Source organism: Nyctereutes procyonoides, unplaced genomic scaffold, assembly GCF_905146905.1.
Source record: "Nyctereutes procyonoides isolate TBG_1078 unplaced genomic scaffold, NYPRO_anot_genome, whole genome shotgun sequence".
NCBI lineage: Eukaryota > Metazoa > Chordata > Mammalia > Carnivora > Canidae > Nyctereutes > Nyctereutes procyonoides.
Window position 1 is genome coordinate 8,498,141 of NW_026575131.1, and position 18,264 is coordinate 8,516,404.

The window sequence follows — 18,264 nt, forward strand, 5'->3', positions numbered from 1 at the left end:
TCCCTCACCGTCCTCAGAAAGCCGTTCTCCATACCGAGCCTCTCCAGTCAGATTCGCCCTCTTGACGGAGAATCGGAGCCGAACTTGGCTCGAGGCCCCGGTGAGGCCCCGTGAGTCGTCTCCACAGCATCTGTCACCTGCGGATCCTGTCTTCGCACCGGCCGGCCGGGCCGCTCTCCTCCAAAAGGCCTCATGGAGCCTCGACTCGGCCGTCAGGCCTCCTCACAGACTCCGCTCCCAGGAGGCCGGGCTCCTCGGACTGCCGCCCCGCCGCTCCCTCGGGTCTCGGGCATTCCCTCACCAGTACTCGACCCTCTCCTGCCCTGCCCAGTGGGGCCTGTGGCCCGGAGGCAGCCTCTCTGCCTCGCCGGGTTTCCAGGGCTGGCTGCCTGGGCCGAGGAAAGATGGGTCTCGTAACTTCTTCCCTTGCGGAGGGAGACGGTGAGCGAGGAGCTGAGAGACAGGAGCTGTATCTGGGCCGCTTTTCACCTCGTAGCACAGTGGTTTGGGGTTCCTGGGTCTGTGGACTGCAGACTCCAGGACAGGATGTGTGCAGCTGATGTCCGACCCACAGTCCCGCCTGGTAGGGAGCACCACGAGCAGTTACCCGACCCGCTCCGCTCCGCTCCGCTCCTCAGCAGCTGCAAGGCCCTGGGCGGCTACCTCCTGTGGCTCTCCCCTCCAGGCCCGCCTAGCACTTGGAAGGCATTCCTTCAGTAACTGAATCGGTAAAGGGGGTGCCAAGGTTGGGAATGAATGACGAGCAATCCTCTACATGCCTGCTGTGCCCCAGTTAAACCGGGGAAGGTCACAGCTATAGTGACTCTGAAGCACTCGGACTATCCTACTGGCAGAGGACTTGGAGCGTCTGAAGTTCACGAAGAGATGGGCGGTAGACTCCTCCTCCAGCACTTCCACATACTGGTTAAAGAGCCAGCTTTGCAGACAGACAGACCTGAGTTCAAACCCTACCTCTTCAACTTCCTAGTTGTGGGAATTTAGGCAAGTTACTTCATTTTTCTAAACTTCAGTGTCTTTGTGGAGATAACCACCCTACTATTAGCTCTCCCCAGAGCGAGAGTCATGGCAAGGATTACATGAAATTATGTATCTAAAAGTGCTTAGAACAAGGCCTGCCACTCAATGCCTGGGAAATGAGAGGTGTCATACTGTCTTTGCTGTTGTCTTACAAATGCAGCATGCACAGCAACCCCTTGAGCCCAATTATTTACCATCCCTGGGGAAATGAACCTCCCTTTTCATCCCTTTGCCCTAGCAGAAGGTAAGAACCAAAGAATTCCAAACAGACCATTTATTTTCTAAGAATCAATATATTTTCTTCCTTTGAAATAAATACAAACCAGTTTGAAAGGTGGGGGAATCTATGGGGAAAAAGGGAAGTGGGGACAGGCCCCAGTCTTTTTTTAGTACCAAATGACTCTGGCGCGACCCGGAAACGCAGTTACAAATGAGAATAATTTAAATTCTCCGCTAATTACAGTATTTACAACAGCAGGGGAGGGGGTCACCTAGTGCCCCTCTTCCGGGCTGGACAGACATCAATCCCACGGCTAGGCTGGGCAGATGCCCGCTCACCTCACCACCTGCAGGGGGCCTCAGGCCACTAGGCAGTTACAGATTCTCCTGGACCGAGCAGAGCAGGCAGAGGTGGTGGGATGGCCTGTTTTATGCAGTGTCCTAACCTTGGCCCACCACCCCGCACTACAATGCTGTGAGGTCTCTGGAGCTTTCTAGCCAGTGGCACCTCCCCTCTCCTTACGCAGAGCCACCATGGGCCCTTGGAGTGTTCTGTACAGTCCAGCTGCACTCAGGGCGGGAGGGACCTCCCCCACCCAGCTTCCCCTGAGACTGGCCCCAAGACCAGGAATGAGTCAGTGCAGAGGCCGGTGCCACTCCAGGACAGTGAGCCAAGGGGGAGGAGAGCGGTGGCAGGGCACTGTAGGTTGGGCTGTGCTGGGCATTATCAGTCACTATCACTGGTCTCACTGCTCTGCTCGCCCTGCACCTTGCTGCGGTGCTGCAGAGCCCTGTGGTAGGCAATCTGCACTGACTTGCGGATGTTGGATTTGCGGCCCTCCAGCATCTTTTCCTTGTCGAGGTCCTGGTTCACGCCCAGAGGAACCAGCTTAGTTCTCGGCAGCCACTGCCTGTAGGACGAGGTGAGGACCACATAAGTAATCTCTGGGAAAGCAACAAGCATGAGCCTTCACTCCTTCAAAAACACCTCCTGAGCACCCACTCTGGGCCTGGCTCTGGTGGGCAGCAGGGTTACTGAGACTGAAACAGTCCCTACCCTCAAGGAACTGCTTATAGTTTAGTGATGAAAAGAGCCCAGTTAAAAGACACACTACAGGATAACCACAGGGTATTTATGAGTGCAAAAAGGAGGAACTGTGACCTAACCTGAAATAGATACCCTGTCCCATTGGCTCCAGGCAGACTTTACTGACATTAAACATCCTCTGTAGACAACACATAAAAACACTACATTACGTACATGTGACAGAACAGAGACTCAGAGCGTGAATGTTTATGCCTGTTTTATCCCCATTTTGTCACCATGGAGGCAGAGGTGGGAAAACTAAGTCTAGAAGCCACCTAAGTCTGGGTGGGGAGCACACTTGTCACAGTCACTAATGGCCCTTTGGCTTCTAGCTACAGCTGTTTGTCAGCTGCTGCCCACTAAGTCTCTCAGACTCTTTCAACACAACCCTTTTGCTCAAAGATCTAAGTCCCTCCCCCACTGATTTGTTATAGCCCAGTCTGTCTGTTGCTGGAATTTCCTGGCAGCCTGCCCCTATACCCAGGGTTGCATCTGTGGCTATGAGTCATACCAAATGCTCCCTTTCTCCCTTACCAGGTTCGCTTGTTGTCAAAGAAGAGGACGAGGTAGAGATGCTCTCGGGCTTCCTGGGTCATCTGCTCCCCAAGTTTCAGCACCTCCAGTGGGGGCACAGGAATGGGAACCCCATGGTGGAACATACCTTCCCGGGGCATCTTTGGATCAATTATCTGAGGGTGTAATAAGACCTTTGTTTGGTTCAGTCCCCTTCTTCTGCATGGCTTACTTTACCTAAGAACTGAGAGACTATCTCTGAAGTGAGGACACAGAAAGTTACTAGCCTGCAAAGCTGACCCCTGGCTTAAGATGAACTATTTCAGACCCCAGGGTGCAAAGAGAAGGAAAAAGGAAACAAGGAAAAACTAACCAGGAACCTCTTAAGTGTCTATCTGCCAAAGACCCTTGTTCTCTGCAGCTCAGCAGAGAGTAAGTAACGTTTGCTAACTGTGTCTGCGATCCAGTGTTGGGAGACAAGGGGTATGATGATAAAAGGGAAGGCCTACCAGAGCTGGGTATGATGGATATCCTCGGCATTTGGCCCACACCAGGTCCAGAGCATCCAGGGGCGAGTCCTCATCCTCTGACAGCCAGCCAGCTCCCCTTCCCAGACTCTTCCTTACCACTTCACAGGAATGGGAGAGAGGGGGCGGATCAGCAGCCAGGGGGCTGGCAAGGCCTTGACACTGGGCCCCCAGCATCCCTGACCTTGGATGAGGGTACTTACTGCTGTGGCCCACGCCGCGGCCAGTGCCCACGGAGTAGGCCTCATTCTCAGTGCCTGAGGTATCTTCACTGCTATCTTCCGGGAATGTGCCCCGAGAGAAGGAGGGCTTGCCCCGGCCTTGTTTTGAGGGCGTTGTGCTGTGGACAAGACAGTAAGAACTCAGCTTAAAGGAGGAGGGGGAAGAATGAGTAATGGCATGGTAGATGTCCTCTCTTTAAACTCCCAGGCTCTGAGAATTTTGGAAAATTGAGACCACTTGAAAAATTTCAAACCCAGATGTCCTCAGGAGGTTGGCAGCAATGTGATGGACACAGGCTGGATTTAGCAGTGGGGTGATGAGTGCACCCCCTGTCTAAAGGCAGCACTGGCTAGATTTGCCAGATCTGATTTTTAAAGAGAATACAGGCACTAGGAATTTTATGTGGCAGTAGTAGATTAATTTTTTAAAAAACATCATGCTGGCCAAACAAAATATGTCTGCAGGCCAAATCCAGGCCTGAAGGTATCAGTTTACACTCTGTTCTATGTCAGCTTAACTCAGGATGGTTCCCCCCTATTCTGTTATGGTGACATTCTTATTAATGCCATTTATTTTGCAGAGAATCTTGGGACTGAACCATCTTAATCTAGGGTGGGGTGGTTGCCACCCCACTTGCATAGGGAAACCTGGAAGGGCATCCTGGAGACAGGCCTTGATTTGGAGGGCTGGTACCTGGTTCGGTCTGAGGCAGCGCTGCTGCTGCTACTGCTGCTGGACTCAGAGTCGGAGCTGCTCCGGGGAAGGCTGCAGTCATTACGATATACCAAGAAACTCTTCTTCACTGGCTGATTTCCGCCGCTGAAGCCATTGGCTGGTAAGTCTTGGTTGGTGGGAGGGGGGAGGAGGGAAGGAATCGGTCAGGAAGATGTAGATCAGAGATGGCATAGGGGTAGGGTAGAGGGACTAGGAGCTTAGCTTTCCCTTCTGTGCTGGAAAATTCCTCCAACTTTGGCCAGCAGAGCCAGTTCTGGGCAGTGTCCGCCACAGTTGGCCATAGTCCTGCCCCACCCCTCGCACTTCCCTTGGCAGTTACTGGTCTTAAGACACAAATGGCTTAAAAGGCAGGAAATCCCCAAGGAGAGTGAGAAGAGAAAAGGTAAAGTGATACAATGGAGGGGATCCTGGATAGAAATCTAGCTTGGTCAGTGTTTCTGGACTTCAGTTTCCCCATCTGTAAAATCTGAATTAAAGGATCCCTAAAGGCCCTTCTAGCTCTGATATATTACGGGCAAATGAAGGAATAAGTGGGAATTATGTCGGGAATGATGGCAGCTTAGCTCACTCTCTTGGGGGCTGGGTGATGGTGAGGCTCACCCATTGGGGGGTCTTCTGTGGATTTATCACTGTCGCTGTCTGAGCTCGAACTGGGCCGGGGGCTCCTACCCCGCTTGCGCTGACGTAGGGAGCCCATGATGGGGAGCTGGGGGGGCCCCACAGGACTGCCTCCGTGGCTGGGGGTCATCTGGCTCTCCCGGTTTTTGGGGGGCCGGCCCGGCCTCTTGGGCGGTCCAGCCGTCTTCGGGTTCTTTTTGGAGAACAGAACTGAGGTTCTCCTGCCCACCTCATGTGCGGGGGTTGAGGACATGTTGGGACCCAAGCCTGGAGCAGAGAAAGAGAGAAGGAGAGTTGGTGAGGGGCCTGACGTGGTAAGGGTAGATGCCCCGGGTATACCCTGGGTCTATAGGACCATTACTCCAGCTAGAGTTGGGAGATGATTTGGGGGGTATGGAATTGGGAACATTGTCCCTTACATAAATAGCCAGAGAGGCAGCTGAGAGGCCCCTGAATGGGGATTGAGGGAGAAAGTACAGCTAGCTGTGTAGAAGAAACCTCTGCCTGGGGGATGGCAGGGGCTGAGTGTGTGCTACAGAGTCAAGCCTGGCTTGCTTTGGGGTCCACCTTGCTAGGGGGTTCAGACCTTTGCTTGTCTCTTGGCTGCTGCTCTCCTCGGCGGCACTGTCTGTCTGCCCATCCTTGTCACAGGCTGCCGGGTGAGGAGTCAGGCTGCTCCGGCTAGTGGGGCCATGCCGGTCAGGCCCATCCCTTCCAGTTTCCCGCTGGTGGGCAAGCTTTCGCCGCAGTGCAGTCATCTCTTTCTTGATCATCTTTGCACGTCGCGAACGGCCCACACTCTGCTTGCTGGCATTCACCTCATCTAGCCGCTCCAGCAGCAACTTCAGCTGCTCTTCCACTGGCAGGTGCTTCTGGTTCTCCAGTAGGACCAGCCGCTCTTCCTCTGCTGCTAGGAGTGGACATGGAAGGTGGGGAAAGGTCAGATTCAGGGCAGTACTCTGGGCTCCCTGAACCTGGGCATGCAGCAAGAAACCCACTCTCTTCCCTTTGGCTTCTCACCAGGAACAGCTGTAAAACAGCAGCATCAAGATGTGGAATGGTGGGCACTGTTATCCATTCACCCAGTCTGGCTTTTTGGGGAGCATTCCTGGGGAGAGCTTGCCACTGCTCAGCCTAGCTACTTCCTGCCTATACTGCCTATTCCCAGTAGGAGACTTTTGGAAAGCTGTTCATCCCTGGCACTGGCCTCTATGTGTGTAGCATGACTTATCACCCACCATCTTCAGTGTGTTGTGGGGCTTCATCTCCAGCCAGGCTATGGGGGATATGCATGCCCGTCTCAAAGTCAATGCCCATTTTTTCTGCCTGGCGCCGGGCCTGGCGAAGCACAGCACCACCCTGTTCACGGAGTCGCACTGCTGCCCGGTAGAAGATGGTATCCTTGGCGTTATACTTGAGGCAGTTGCTGACGATAAGGTTGAAATCCTCCTCAAAATCATCAAAGTTCAGGTAGCGGTAAGCCTCCAAGTTCTGCTTCATGGTGAAAAAGTCCATGGGCTTTTTGATGTGGTCTAGGTAGTCAGGTACCTGGGAGAGTAGGGTAGGTGTGGCTAAGTGGAGGTAGGCTCCTCATTCCCCCTGAACCCTTGCTCCTAACACCCCCACCCTCTGAAATGCATCCAGCAACCTCCTCCCACCACAGTTAGAGGCAGGCATTTAGCACAGGGGAAAGGAAAGCTGGATTCTAGTCTTGACTTTACCAGTCACAAGCTGTGTGACCATGGCAAGTCTCTTAACCTCTCTGGGCCTTCTTTTCCTCGCCTGGAAAACGGTGATAAAATTACAGTCAAATCTACCTCCTGTTAACCATACGAACTTCAGTAAGAACATGGCTACGGTAATCTTCTGGAATAACACCATCTTGCATTCCTATAGCTCTTTTTACTTATTATTAAGACTTATAAGGAGGCTACTGCTTCAGGCCTCTTGTTTTATACCTTTTAGAGAGAAGAGTCTGCCAGTCAGGACCTAGGGCTTCAGAGCTGGTTCTTTAGGTGCTGAGCCTTCTAAAGTCTCCATTCTAGGGTTCAGCACCCCGAAAGTGTCTTCCTGCCCTGGGATTATTCATTTGGCAGACTCAGTCCCTGCCTCTGGGGAAGGAGTGCAGATTGCCTCCCATTCTGGGCCCTTGGGGTATGACAGGGACAAGACAGAGTCCAGGTGATGCATGTGGCTCCATTTTATCCTGGAGCCCCAGAGCCACCAGCCCCTCTCTTCATGGTCCCCTCTAGTCCCTGGCCCAGACCTGCAGCAGGGGTCCAACTGGGAGAGGAACAGAAAGAAGGTGGAGTGAGGGGAAGGGATTCTTACTTCGTCCAATTCGGTTACCTCAGACAGAGGGACCGGCTCGCTGAAGATATTGCCTGTGTCCTTTTCTTGGAGCTGCTCCAAGGTTTTGCGAAGGAGGATGAGGAAAGGGGTCAGCTGCATCTCCATGGCGATCTGCTGAACCTTGATCTGACATATATAAAGGCCCGATCAGCCAGGCCCAGGCCAGTCCCTTGGCAGAGGTCTGAGGGGATGGTAGCAGCTGGTTTGGGATATTGCCGTCCTTTTCCCCTGCCCACAGCTGGGTGTACTCACTCAGGTCTCATTTATAAAAAGGCCCAACATGATGAAACTTTCCCTGACTACTCTGGCTAGCCTTTCCCTTCCTTGAATTCCCAGTGCCAGCTACTTCTATGACATAATTTAGGGTCCCTTTCATCCTCTCCTGTGACGTTCTGCTTGCAATGAGCTTGAGAACACACTGGGTGCCAGGAAATCTGACTCCAGCATCAACCCTGCTGCTTCCTGGCCAGGTGACACATGCTTTTCCTTGTCCCAGGACTGTTTTCTCTTCTGTAAGAAAGAGTTGGCCCAGGAGCACTCACCGTCTCCCTTTTGAGTTTCTCCCGCTTGCGGATGAGCTCCACCAGCAGCCGAGCCCGTTCTAAGTCATGCCGGAGCCGCTGCCAGGACTTGAGCTGTTCTTTGAGGGCCCAGTTCTTATCCTCAGAGTCTCTCTGTAGAGGCAAAAAGGGGATCAGGAGATGATGAGGGAGCCAGAAGAAAGGCCAGAGGGGAGGAAATCCCAGTAAGCTTGGATCAAGGGCAGGTAAACCTTAAGGAAAGGGCACAGTAATTTACTGGCAGGCTTGCTAGCTAAAGTGGAAGGTTCCTCAACCTATGTGCCCACTAGGCCTAAGACAGAATTGATGCTTGGTATATGCTTGTTGAGTGAATAGATGCATGAAACACAGGAACAGTGCCCTTCTAGGGAGCCAATAATCTGTAAGGATTTCACCTGAGCCTTGTTTGAGGGCTAGCTTAAAGAAATAGCCTAAGCCCTTGGACACTAAATGCTATCGTCACAAATCTTAGTTCTTGTGTCCCTGGCCTTGGTTCCCAGAGCCCACAGAGAATCTGACACGGTACCCCGACTTGGTCACAACTCCTCTGAGACTGCAGGTGTGTCTGCAGGCGACGTAGCAGCGGTACTCCATTTCGGGACTGCCGTTTCAGCGTCCAGTAGCTGTGGAGCCTCTGCATGAACTGGCTCTTCCTTTGGATGGTCAGGCGGTTGGTGATTTTACTGAGCCTGGGAAGCAGGGAATAAAGAGGGAAACCCCTTGGGCCGTGATTTTCTTAAGTAGAACAGGGTCTCTGGCTGGCAAGAATTCCTGAATAGGGCTGAATCGGGAGTAAGTCTATTGTCAAAAAGGCCTGACACTTGGCTTAATGCAAAGAGCAAATGGTAACCAGACAGGAAGCCAAGCTCCCAGCATGAAGCCAGATCCTTAACGATGTTCATGAAGTTGGATGGGAGAAGGGTGCCAGGGAGCTTGGCCCCTGAAGACTGCTCTTGTCATGGCAGCCCAGAGTACTATTTAACCCTGGGATACCCCGCTCAAATGGAGTCTTGGTAGGTTTTAGGATAAAGTACAATTGTATAGCAATAAACTACAGAAAATCAACTAGATAGCATAAGAGAGAGCTAAAAATAACTGATGATGGTAGCCCTCATCCGGATTCATTTGTGACAGTGATTTCACAACTCCTTGAGCATTTCCTTCCCCCTTTTTCGTTCCATTTCTCCCTTCAGGGTCAGACCATTTCTGCCACTGTGGCTGGTAGCTACTCCATCCTCTTTATAACTTAAACCAGACCATCAAAATGAAGGGCAGCTGAAAACACTTAGGTCTGCTACATAAGAGCTAAAGTTCTGACTCCCAATGTAAAAGTCGGGTGATCTACTAGAACTAACTTCTTTTGGAATCTGGCACGCGCGCGTGCGCGCGTGCGTGCGTGCGCGCGCGTGTGTGTGTCTTTTAAATTCTTTGAAGCTCCTGGTAAGAGAACCAAACCCTGTCACTCCACTCAGGACTATTAGTCTTGAGGAGGGCTTCTTCCCTTAGCAGACTAACTGCTGCCCACATACCTGTGTGGTGGGATGCAAGGCACTGACACTACAGGTGCTGCTGCCCGCTTCTCTGCCAGGATCTTCCGTGCCTTCTTCATCTTGATCCGGGACTTGGCCTTGGCCTTCTTGACCTTCTCTGAGCTCCAACTCTTACCCTCATCCTCCTCCTCGTCCTCATCCTCCTCACCTTCACTGTGGGACAAGGCAGGCAAGCGGCGTGCTGAACCTGGGGGCGTGTGGATGTCACAGTACGCCGTCTTGCGGACACTGAAAGAGGTGCCATTGGCACCCGTCTCCCGCACAGGCTCCATCTTCATGTAAAGGCCAGCCTGCTGGGCACATGTCACATGGAAGGCTGTGTAGCAGTTGGCCTTATGGCACTGGATGCAGGCCCCTGAGCCCCGCTGTTTGCAAATATAGCAGGTCAGCTTCCAGCGGGCTGGTGGGATGTGTTCAATGCTGTCGATAGGCTCCAGGAAGACTGTGTTGGCGAAGCAGACTTCAGGGATCCACAGGGCACACACCACATGGGCCCAGCGCCCGTCATCTGTCTGCTTGAAGGCACCACCCTTGTTGGGGCACAGGGCACAGTCCACAGCACGGGAGGGTGACTGTAGGCAGCGGCGGCACAACCACTGGCCCTCAGGGATGTAGGGGACACCGTAGCACTCTTGGTGCACAGCCAGGTTGCACATGTCACAGAATAGGATGACGTTGCTGTTCTGGCACTCACCATCATTGCAGATACAACACACGGCATCCTCGTCCACTAGTGCATTGGGGTCACCTTTATTGTGGCTTTCAAAGTAGGACTCCTTCTCCAGCCGGTCCATTAAGTACTCAAAGATCTCCTGTGGGATGGGACTAACACCCTCCGTCTTCCGCCGCTCGTTCATGATATCCAACCAGATGTAGTCCTCCTCATCCATGTCATACTCTACTTCCTCATCCAGCTCTTCTGCCGACTTCTCAATGTACCTGCAGTGCACATAGGCAGCTCATTGTCATGTGGTTGAGATTTCCTTCCCTCAAAAACAATGGGCTACAATTGCTGGACACTTATTCAGGCCTGTACCTTTACTTATGCTGTCCTGTTCCATCCTCACCTTAACTCCAGGTATTATAATTATTCCAGAAAAAGAAACCTAAGGTTTAGGGAGTTAATTCACCTGTCCTAGCTCCCTTGTAAGTGGTAGAGGTGGGGTGTGAACCCAGGCCTCCCGACTCTAAAGCTTCTACTAGCTACTACACCACCTCCTCTGAGGCACAGAGGTTCAATCAAACTCTTGAAGGGAGGAGGGTGGGGCAGCTAGGACCCTATTGGGTTGGTCTGAATTATGGTGCAAAAAGTCAGAATGAAGTTCCTCACGTGTCACCTGCAAATTATATGTAAGTTTTAGCACCAGCTGGCAGTGTCCTGAATTGAGCTATCATGAGTCTTCTGTTGGATGGTGCAGCTAAGGACTCCTTCAAACTCTAGGTATTGTGTCTGTTCCCTGGATAGCCTTGGAAGACAAAAGAATAGGTAAGATTTACTAAGCCAAGCATTGTACTATTATCACACTCATTTTCACCACAGCCATAGCATTAATGTTCTTATTGCCCTTATTTTGTGGGTGAGGAAAATGAAGCTTTAAGAAGTTAATTAACTGCCTAACACACATAGATTATACAACCAGAAGTGGCAGAGCTATAATTCAAACTACCCTACAGCACTCACTGGACCAGCAGAACTGGAGCTGAGGGCTGCTCCAGGTGCCTGGCATGTAGAGTAGCCTCCTCATGCCCCTGCTATGCTCTAGGTTGCCTGGACTCTGGTATTATAAAGCTACAGGGAGCTACAATAGAATGGGGCTTTGGTTTCTGACAAACATGGATTTAATCCTGGCTCTGCCACTTTGTGATCTTTAAGTCATCACTGGTCTTTCTTGAACCTGTTTTCTTGATGATAGGATAAACATGCTACCAAAAACACCTCTCAGGATTAAATGGAATTCAAAAAATGAATGGGCTAAATAAAGTGGTACAACATAGCAGGACCAAAATAAATAGTTTTTGTTCCTTCCCTTTCCACAAGGGAAATGGGGTTCTGGGTGCTAGAGGAGGCCAGGTGAGCATAGGCTCCGGAGCCATGCTCTGTAGGACAGCAGGAAAATAAGGTGACCTCCCTGGGCCTCTGTTTCCTCATCTGTAAAAATGGTGATGCTAACCTGAACCTATTTCACACAGCAGTTATGAGTATTAAATGAGTTAATACAGGTAAAGAACTTAGAACAGTACCTGGCCTGATGCACGTACTCAATAAACATTAGCTTTATTATTAGCTTTTGCAGCCCTGATCTATCTTGCCTTGAATTATGACTATTTATGTGTCTAACTCCTCCACTATAGGCTAGAGGCAAGGACCATATCTGATTCACTACACAGAAATAGGCACAGTGTTGTTCATTTTAAAGGCATTTTGGGGGAGGAATGGAGGAGAAAAACTAAAATACTGCTGTCTACAGGAAGCAGTTTCTTCCTTAGCCTGTTACTTCTTCCCTAAAGTGGCTATAATTTCCTCATCCCTGAAAAAGGGTGTGGCTCAGAGCTTGCATGAACCATCCAGCCACTTCCAGGCCTTGGCACCTGTTCTCAACCTTTTCTCTGCCATGACACATGTGACATTACATGATGCTACATAACACACTCCCACAGTGTACCCAGATTACAGGCTGTGGCACAGATAGATAATGTAGGCTGCATGTCATGTACAATTCCTGGCACACCAGCCTACGCTCCACCCTCCTTCCCCCCAAGAAAGCATAGCAGATGCAAGCAAGAAAAATTGGTGGTGTTAGATGACCTCAAATCTTCTCAAATTTATATATATAAAAAATAACATTTACAAAATTTGGACAGTTCTGTCAACAGTAGTAATAAATGACATGCAACATACCTCCCAGCTGATTGCAATGTACCTAGCTGAGAACTGCTCTCTTGGAGAACAGATTTGAACCCCAGGAGGAAAGGGTGAATGTGAGCAGAGGGAAGCAAGGGGGTGGAATGAACTGGTTTGGATTGCCTATCAGAGCAGAGAGTGCTGAAGAGCCATTAGGAGGGAGGGCAGGCCCAGATGGGGTCTGTGTGTTGAGGGGTGGGCCCAGCAGTAAGTGCTAACATAAGAGAAGCAGTGGAAAGCCAGAAGGAGGTAGAGCTGGGCTGGACAGACTAAGAAAAGAAAAGGAGACTGGCTAACATGTGAACAGGGGAGAGACCAAAGTGTCTTACTAGGCCCAATCAATTGAGTTCCAACAGACTTGATTTTATTGTTTTATATATATATTTTTTTTCTTTTTAAGATTTTATTTATTCATGAGACACACACAGGGAGGGAGGGAGAGAGAGAGAGAGAGAGAGGCAGAGACACAGGCAGAGGGAGAAGCAGGCTCCACGCAGGGAGCCCAACACGGGAGTGGATCCCCAGTCTCCAGGATCACGCCCTGAGCCGAAGGCGGTGCTAAACCACTGAGCCACCCAGGCTGCCCTATATTTGTTTTTATCCCCTGCCCCAGACTTGATTTAAAGAACTGAGACTGAATATACCATCACATGGTTGCATTTTTGGTAAAAACTACTTTTCATATAAAAACCTGTACATGTCCTCTTCAGAGATCAGGCCTTCTGATTAGCTGACACCAAACACTGCTCCTTAACTTACCCGAATGCCCTCTTTGCCTTGAATGCCAAGACTCAGAGAGAAGTTTTACACTTTGTTTTTGATCCATCCTTCAGCTAAAGTTTCTCTAAGTAGCTTCTCCACCACATTGTCCCTACCCCTTCATTTTTTACCTTGTGTTAAAGGAATTTAGCTTTATGCCTGTGACTTTTTAGGAGTCACCATGACTAATTTTGGAAGGAAGTGAGATACCAGGAAACAAATAAGTAAAAGGGCCAATGGAGGAGTACAAAACATAGGTGATGAAAATAATGCTTATACATGCTAAAGGATGGGTGACAATAACAGAATAATAGGAGAATTACCTTTGTAGACTTACAAATTGCCTTCAGGACCTTAAGAAATCAGTATGCCTAGTCTTCTACCTCTAGGTGGGGAGGAACGTTATACCTGCACTGCAGATGGTGTCACTAGAACACAAGAGTCCTCTCTCAAGGTTACATAGTGATGGAGTAGAAAGTGTCAGAGATCAGATGCAGGATTTTTTGCTACAGTGGAAACTGTATAGCTTTGGAGTCAGAGAACCTGGATTTGAATCCCAGTTCAAATCTACTAGCATGTGACTTTCAAAGTCTGGTCCTTTCTGGACTGTGGGTTCCTCATCTGCGAAATGAGAACAGTACCTGCCTGATAGAATTGTGAGAATAAAATAAGGAAGTGGCTATAAGGTACCCACCCAGTGCAGGGCCTGGCATGTGGCAGTATATAGTAAGTGCCACCACCATTAGCTTGGGCACTGCTCCTCTCACTGCCTTGGCAGGACCAGTATGCTTCTGCTACCCTTTATCTGCCTGTTACTTCTCCTGCATCTGAGCCCTGCTTGACCAGTTTCCCAGAGTTGGGAGGTGGAGCTGGCCTTACCGGTAATAGGAAGTTGGCCGGGGTGGGGCATCAGGGGTGTCTTGCTCCAACTCCCGATATACCACCTCTGGCAGCTTGGGCGTGGTGCTCACAGAAGCATTGTGGTGGTGATGATGGTTGGAGTCCTTGCGCTTCTCCTTGTTCTTATGCTTGCCTGACTTGGGAGTAGCAGCTGGTGTCTCAGTGTTCTCCTTGTTGCTGCCATTCTCAGGAGCCTCCTCAGGGGCCTCCTCATCTTCTGACACCACATCCAGGTTGTCAAAAATGCTGATGCGGTGGACACGGCCATGCAGGTCCACTTCCACCATGCGCTGGGCCTGTGCGTAGCTCATCACCTCACGGCCCGGTGACTGGGATACCTCTGAGGGGCTGGGAGACTGCTTGTTGGCTGGGCGTGATTGGCGCCCCTTCTTCTTGTGTTTGCGGAGTGGCGTCTGCTGCGGGGGCGGTGGGTTGTCGTGGTCATAGTGATATAGGTGGTACTCGATACCACTGTAGCTCTTGTAGACCTTGCGGCAGGTCTCCACAGGGCACTCATACGGTGGCTTAGTTGCCCGCAAGTTGTGGCAGAAAGTCTTCACATCAAAGTCCACCCCCATGCTGTCACATCTAGAATGTACAGATCAGTTAGTATAGGCCTAGGGATGAGTTCCTGGCCATCCATTCTACTCTCTCTAGCCCTCCTTCTCCCCAAGAGGAGAGCTCACTTTCTGGCCAGACCACCTCTACAGTGACTCCAAATGCCACTGCCTCCACACCACGGCTATACTTTGGGCCTCATCACCTCCTGCCTGGTCATCCTACCCTATATATCTCAACTCTTCTAGCCTAATCTCACATCATGTGGCCAGAGTCATCTTTCTACCAAGTAGCAACAATCATGTCAATCTTTTGATTAAAAGCTTCCGGATGCTCTCCACTTATTTCAGGATAATATCCAAATACCCTATGATGAAATTCAAGGTACTCCTTTCATTGTCTGGCCCTAGTCCTCTTGTCCAGACTCTTTTCATTAGTTACAGCTGTGCTTCTGTCTACTCAGGGCAACTTGCCATACTCTGAATATTATAACCTTTCATTCCTGCAAGATGATCTCTATTTGAAATGGTTTCCATCCTAATTGGTGAGCTCCTACTTGTTCTTCAAAACCCAGCTGTCACTTCTTGTTATGATTTGTTTTTCCCATGGGGAGCTGTATTTCTACATGATTCCATTCTCATCATTCTATTATGATGGCATGGCACTTACCACATTGGAAATTCATTGTCTCCTCCCATTAGACTGGGTACTGTGCAGTGGAGACATCAGAGCCTACCCACCTCTATATATCCCCAGTATCTGGCATGTAGTGGACAGTTTTTGGCAAATGAGTGAAGAACTTGTTGAATGAATAACTAAATGAGGGTATCACCAGATTTGGAGCTGACAGATGGATGAAGGCTAGTGTTAACCCATATAGAAGCTGAATGGGTAGCCAATGATTTAATTCTGGACACCAGCAGAAATCACTGCATTATAGAAAAAAGCAGTTCATTTCTGAGGTCTTTGGGGGAAGCCTATGTCCTAACCCTGGCTCTGGGAGTGGTACCAGACCCTGGCCCTGGGAGTCTAGGCCCTAGACACCAGGTATTAAGGGTACAAACAGGATCATGACAATCTAGGCACATTCAGCTCCACGACGGTCCTCAGGGCCTTCCCTTCCTCCTCTTCTCCAATGTTCCTGGGTGAGTAGTGACAGCAGATGGCACCAGCCCCCAGGAAGCCCAGCTTGGTCAGATACTGCCCCAATTTCTCTAGGCCTAGTTGGGTTCAGCAGTTCAGCCAGGGTGTTGGCACCATTCCAGGTAAAGCCACCGTGAGCTCCCAGACAAACAGTGACCCCTCTTGGCCTGTTCTCCTGCAACTTAGCTAAGCCAGGTGGGCTGCTCCAGCCTCTCTGTCAAAGCCCCTGACTTCTACATTGTAAAACTCCTCCTTCAACTTTTACTTCCTACCTGCAGCTGTGTCTTTAAACACAAACCAATCAGAGGAACACGCAAGCTCCTCTCTTTCAACGATGGGTCCCTGGTGTACTCTGTGGCTCTGTCGCCCTGGCTCCCAAAGTAGCACAGAGCCCCCGGCAGATGTCCCGCTGGGACTGGGCGACAGAGGCACAAGGGGTGGAAACAAGAACTCAAACTGGAAGACGGTAAGGAAGGCTCAGAGCCCACGGGGGTAAGGCAGCGGAGCTCAGGGGGCTGGAGGAAGTAGGGGGCGGGGGCCGGAGCGATCAGGCCGGGCCCAGGCGGTGCCCGCAGCCCTCTCCCGGATGCGGCGACGTTTCCCTTTTGTCGAAGTGTAACATGTTAAACAAGGCTCCCCTCCTGCCATTGGCCCAGGCAGCCCTGGAGGATACTCTGTTGCCCTGGGACGCGGGCTGGGAGCTAATGCACTGTCAGTTCTCGCTGCTGGAGTGGCCCAAGGGGCACCCGGGTCGGGCTGCTCAGTGCACACCCCACGAAAGTAGCCTAGCCCTTCCCCGCTGGCCACTCCCGCCCTGGTCCCAGGCCCGCACTCACCGGCCACCTCGAGTCCGGGCTCATCGCCGGGGGCGCCCGCCGGGGCTCCGACCCCACTTGGGGAGGCCGGCGGGGAAAGACGGGCCGGGGAGAGAAAGCCCCAACTCCGGAGACCGCAGACCTCGCCACCCCGGCTCCCTGCCGCCCCACGCTCTGCCCCCGGCTCCCCGGGATTCCCGCGCTGACCCCTGCCGCTCCCGGTCCCGCCGGCGCCCTGGTGTCTCAACTCCGTCGGCCGCCGCCCGTTTCGAAAGCCGCTAGGTGGTCTGGCCTCGGGACCCGACACTGCCGGAACAATGGAGGCTCCCGGAGGCAGCGCGGGGACGGCGGCGGCGGCGGAGACCGTGGCGGCAAAGGCAGTGGCAGCGGCGGCGGCAGCAGCGGCGGCGACGGCGTCTGCGCAGGGTAAACTCGGCGCCTCGGCGCTGCTGAGCTGCACTTTCGCCACAGATCCCCGCCCGGCTGCTGAGCCTCGAGACGCCATTCTCTGGAACTCGGAAGAGCCCCTGGGCACCCCACATGGCCTCTCTAGCACCTCCATCTTAGAGTTGAGTTTCTGTAGACTGAAATCGCGGTATTTGGCATCCGGAGTAGTCGGGCCGTTTGTGGCGAATCTGCGGACACGGACGGTGAGCGCGGGGCTGGGCTTAAGGAGCCCGCCCTTCTCCCTTCCCCCTCTGCCTCCTCCCTCCCTCCTGCTGGCGCCGCGGCTGCAGTAGGGACCTGGCCTTGGTCTCCGAGAAAGGCGGCGAGGCGGGGCTGGAGCCACGGGGCGGGACTGGGGGCAGGGCCGGGAGCCAGAGCGACGCCGGCTGGAGCCTAAGGAAGGGCTCGGAGTTCTGGGTAGGGGTAGGGCGGGTCTGGCGGAGAAGAAACCATTCCACGGGGCGGAGTTTGCGGAGAATGGGCGGGGACATTTGTAAAGTGGGCCCCAGTAAGGAGAATAGGGGCTGAACAGGGGTAAAAGGGTGGAGCTAAACATAAGAGTGGGCCTCAGGAAAGAAAGGGCGGGGCTTTAGAAGGGCCGGGAAGGCGCCGGGCTGGGGAGAAAGGACGGAGCTGGGACTGAAGTGAGGGGGCGGGGCTTGGAAAAGGCAAAGGGGCGGGGCTGGAGGGAAAGGGCGGGACCAGGTCTAGGATAACGGGAGTTGCTGAAGGAAAGGGAGGGAGCTTGGGAGAGGCAAAGCGGCAGTACTGTGGATTGAAGGAAGGGGCGGAAGTTGGTATAGAAGCCTGGTTGAAAAGACTTGTGCACGGTAGAATGGGATTCAGATGCTGGGAACCCTTTAGGGGTGGCGGGAAAATGCATCATGGCTATGGGAGGTTGGAAGATCGTGTCAAAACAGACAGCTGGCTTTAATGTGACTGGGCCACTTAGTAGCTATGTGAAGCAAGTTGTTAAATTCTTCCTACCTTAAATTTCGTATTTATAAAAGGGAGCTCGAAAACTATTGTCAGTTCTTGGGGGTTTTGGTGAACTTAGGTGCTGGGAAGAGTCCACTGGTTAAGCAATGCTTGTTGCTGAGCCTCTTCAGTTTTCCCATCCAAAGAAGAACATGAAAGGGTCTTCCAGGGTTCTGAGGCAAAGTTAGAAGCAAAAGGAAGTTTCTGTTATACCTTAATGCAAACCTTGCATTCGACCCACTGTAACGTATGTGTTGTCATAAATATTTTCTGAAAAACATTCTAATAAAAGTGACACTCCAGGAAGATGTTTGCTGGGTAATATCTTGAGATCTGGAGTC

General features: G+C 51.8%; 1 protein-coding gene across 10 annotated transcripts; it reads right to left on the reverse strand.

Moving 5' to 3' along the window:
- Positions 1-1,304: 1,304 nt before the first annotated feature.
- On the reverse strand, positions 1,305-16,900 carry BRPF1 (bromodomain and PHD finger containing 1). Of its 10 annotated transcripts, none has more exons than XM_055342773.1 (14): positions 16,520-16,898; positions 13,962-14,570; positions 9,401-10,360; positions 8,398-8,560; positions 7,854-7,985; positions 7,291-7,437; positions 6,198-6,507; positions 5,546-5,869; positions 4,942-5,226; positions 4,300-4,447; positions 3,588-3,724; positions 3,367-3,485; positions 2,879-3,033; positions 1,306-2,168 (listed from the first exon to the last, which is right to left on the reverse strand). In XM_055342773.1, the coding sequence occupies exons 2-14, from the start codon at positions 14,558-14,560 to the stop codon at positions 1,985-1,987; spliced, it is 3,663 nt and encodes a 1,220-aa protein (XP_055198748.1). In that variant the 5' UTR covers positions 14,561-14,570; positions 16,520-16,898; the 3' UTR covers positions 1,306-1,984. The 10 variants fall into 10 exon arrangements, with proteins under 10 accessions (XP_055198744.1, XP_055198752.1, XP_055198748.1 ...); XM_055342775.1 differs by having other exon boundaries at positions 7,309-7,437; positions 16,520-16,897; XM_055342774.1 differs by having other exon boundaries at positions 5,546-5,866; positions 16,520-16,897.
- Positions 16,901-18,264: the final 1,364 nt, after the last annotated feature.

What these genes read in the sequence shown, in the direction of transcription:
- BRPF1 (XM_055342769.1), bottom strand. Translation starts at nt 14,560, where the DNA reads ATGGGGGTGGACTTTGATGTGAAGACTTTCTGCCACAACTTGCGGGCA. An exon ending in CGGCCAACTTCCTATTACCG is followed by an intron (nt 10,361 to 13,961) that starts GTAAGGCCAGCT and finishes TGTGCACTGCAG; the next exon opens with GTACATTGAGAAGTCGGCAG. An exon ending in CACAGAAGACCCCCCAATGG is followed by an intron (nt 4,448 to 4,941) that starts GTGAGCCTCACC and finishes CCACCAACCAAG; the next exon opens with ACTTACCAGCCAATGGCTTC.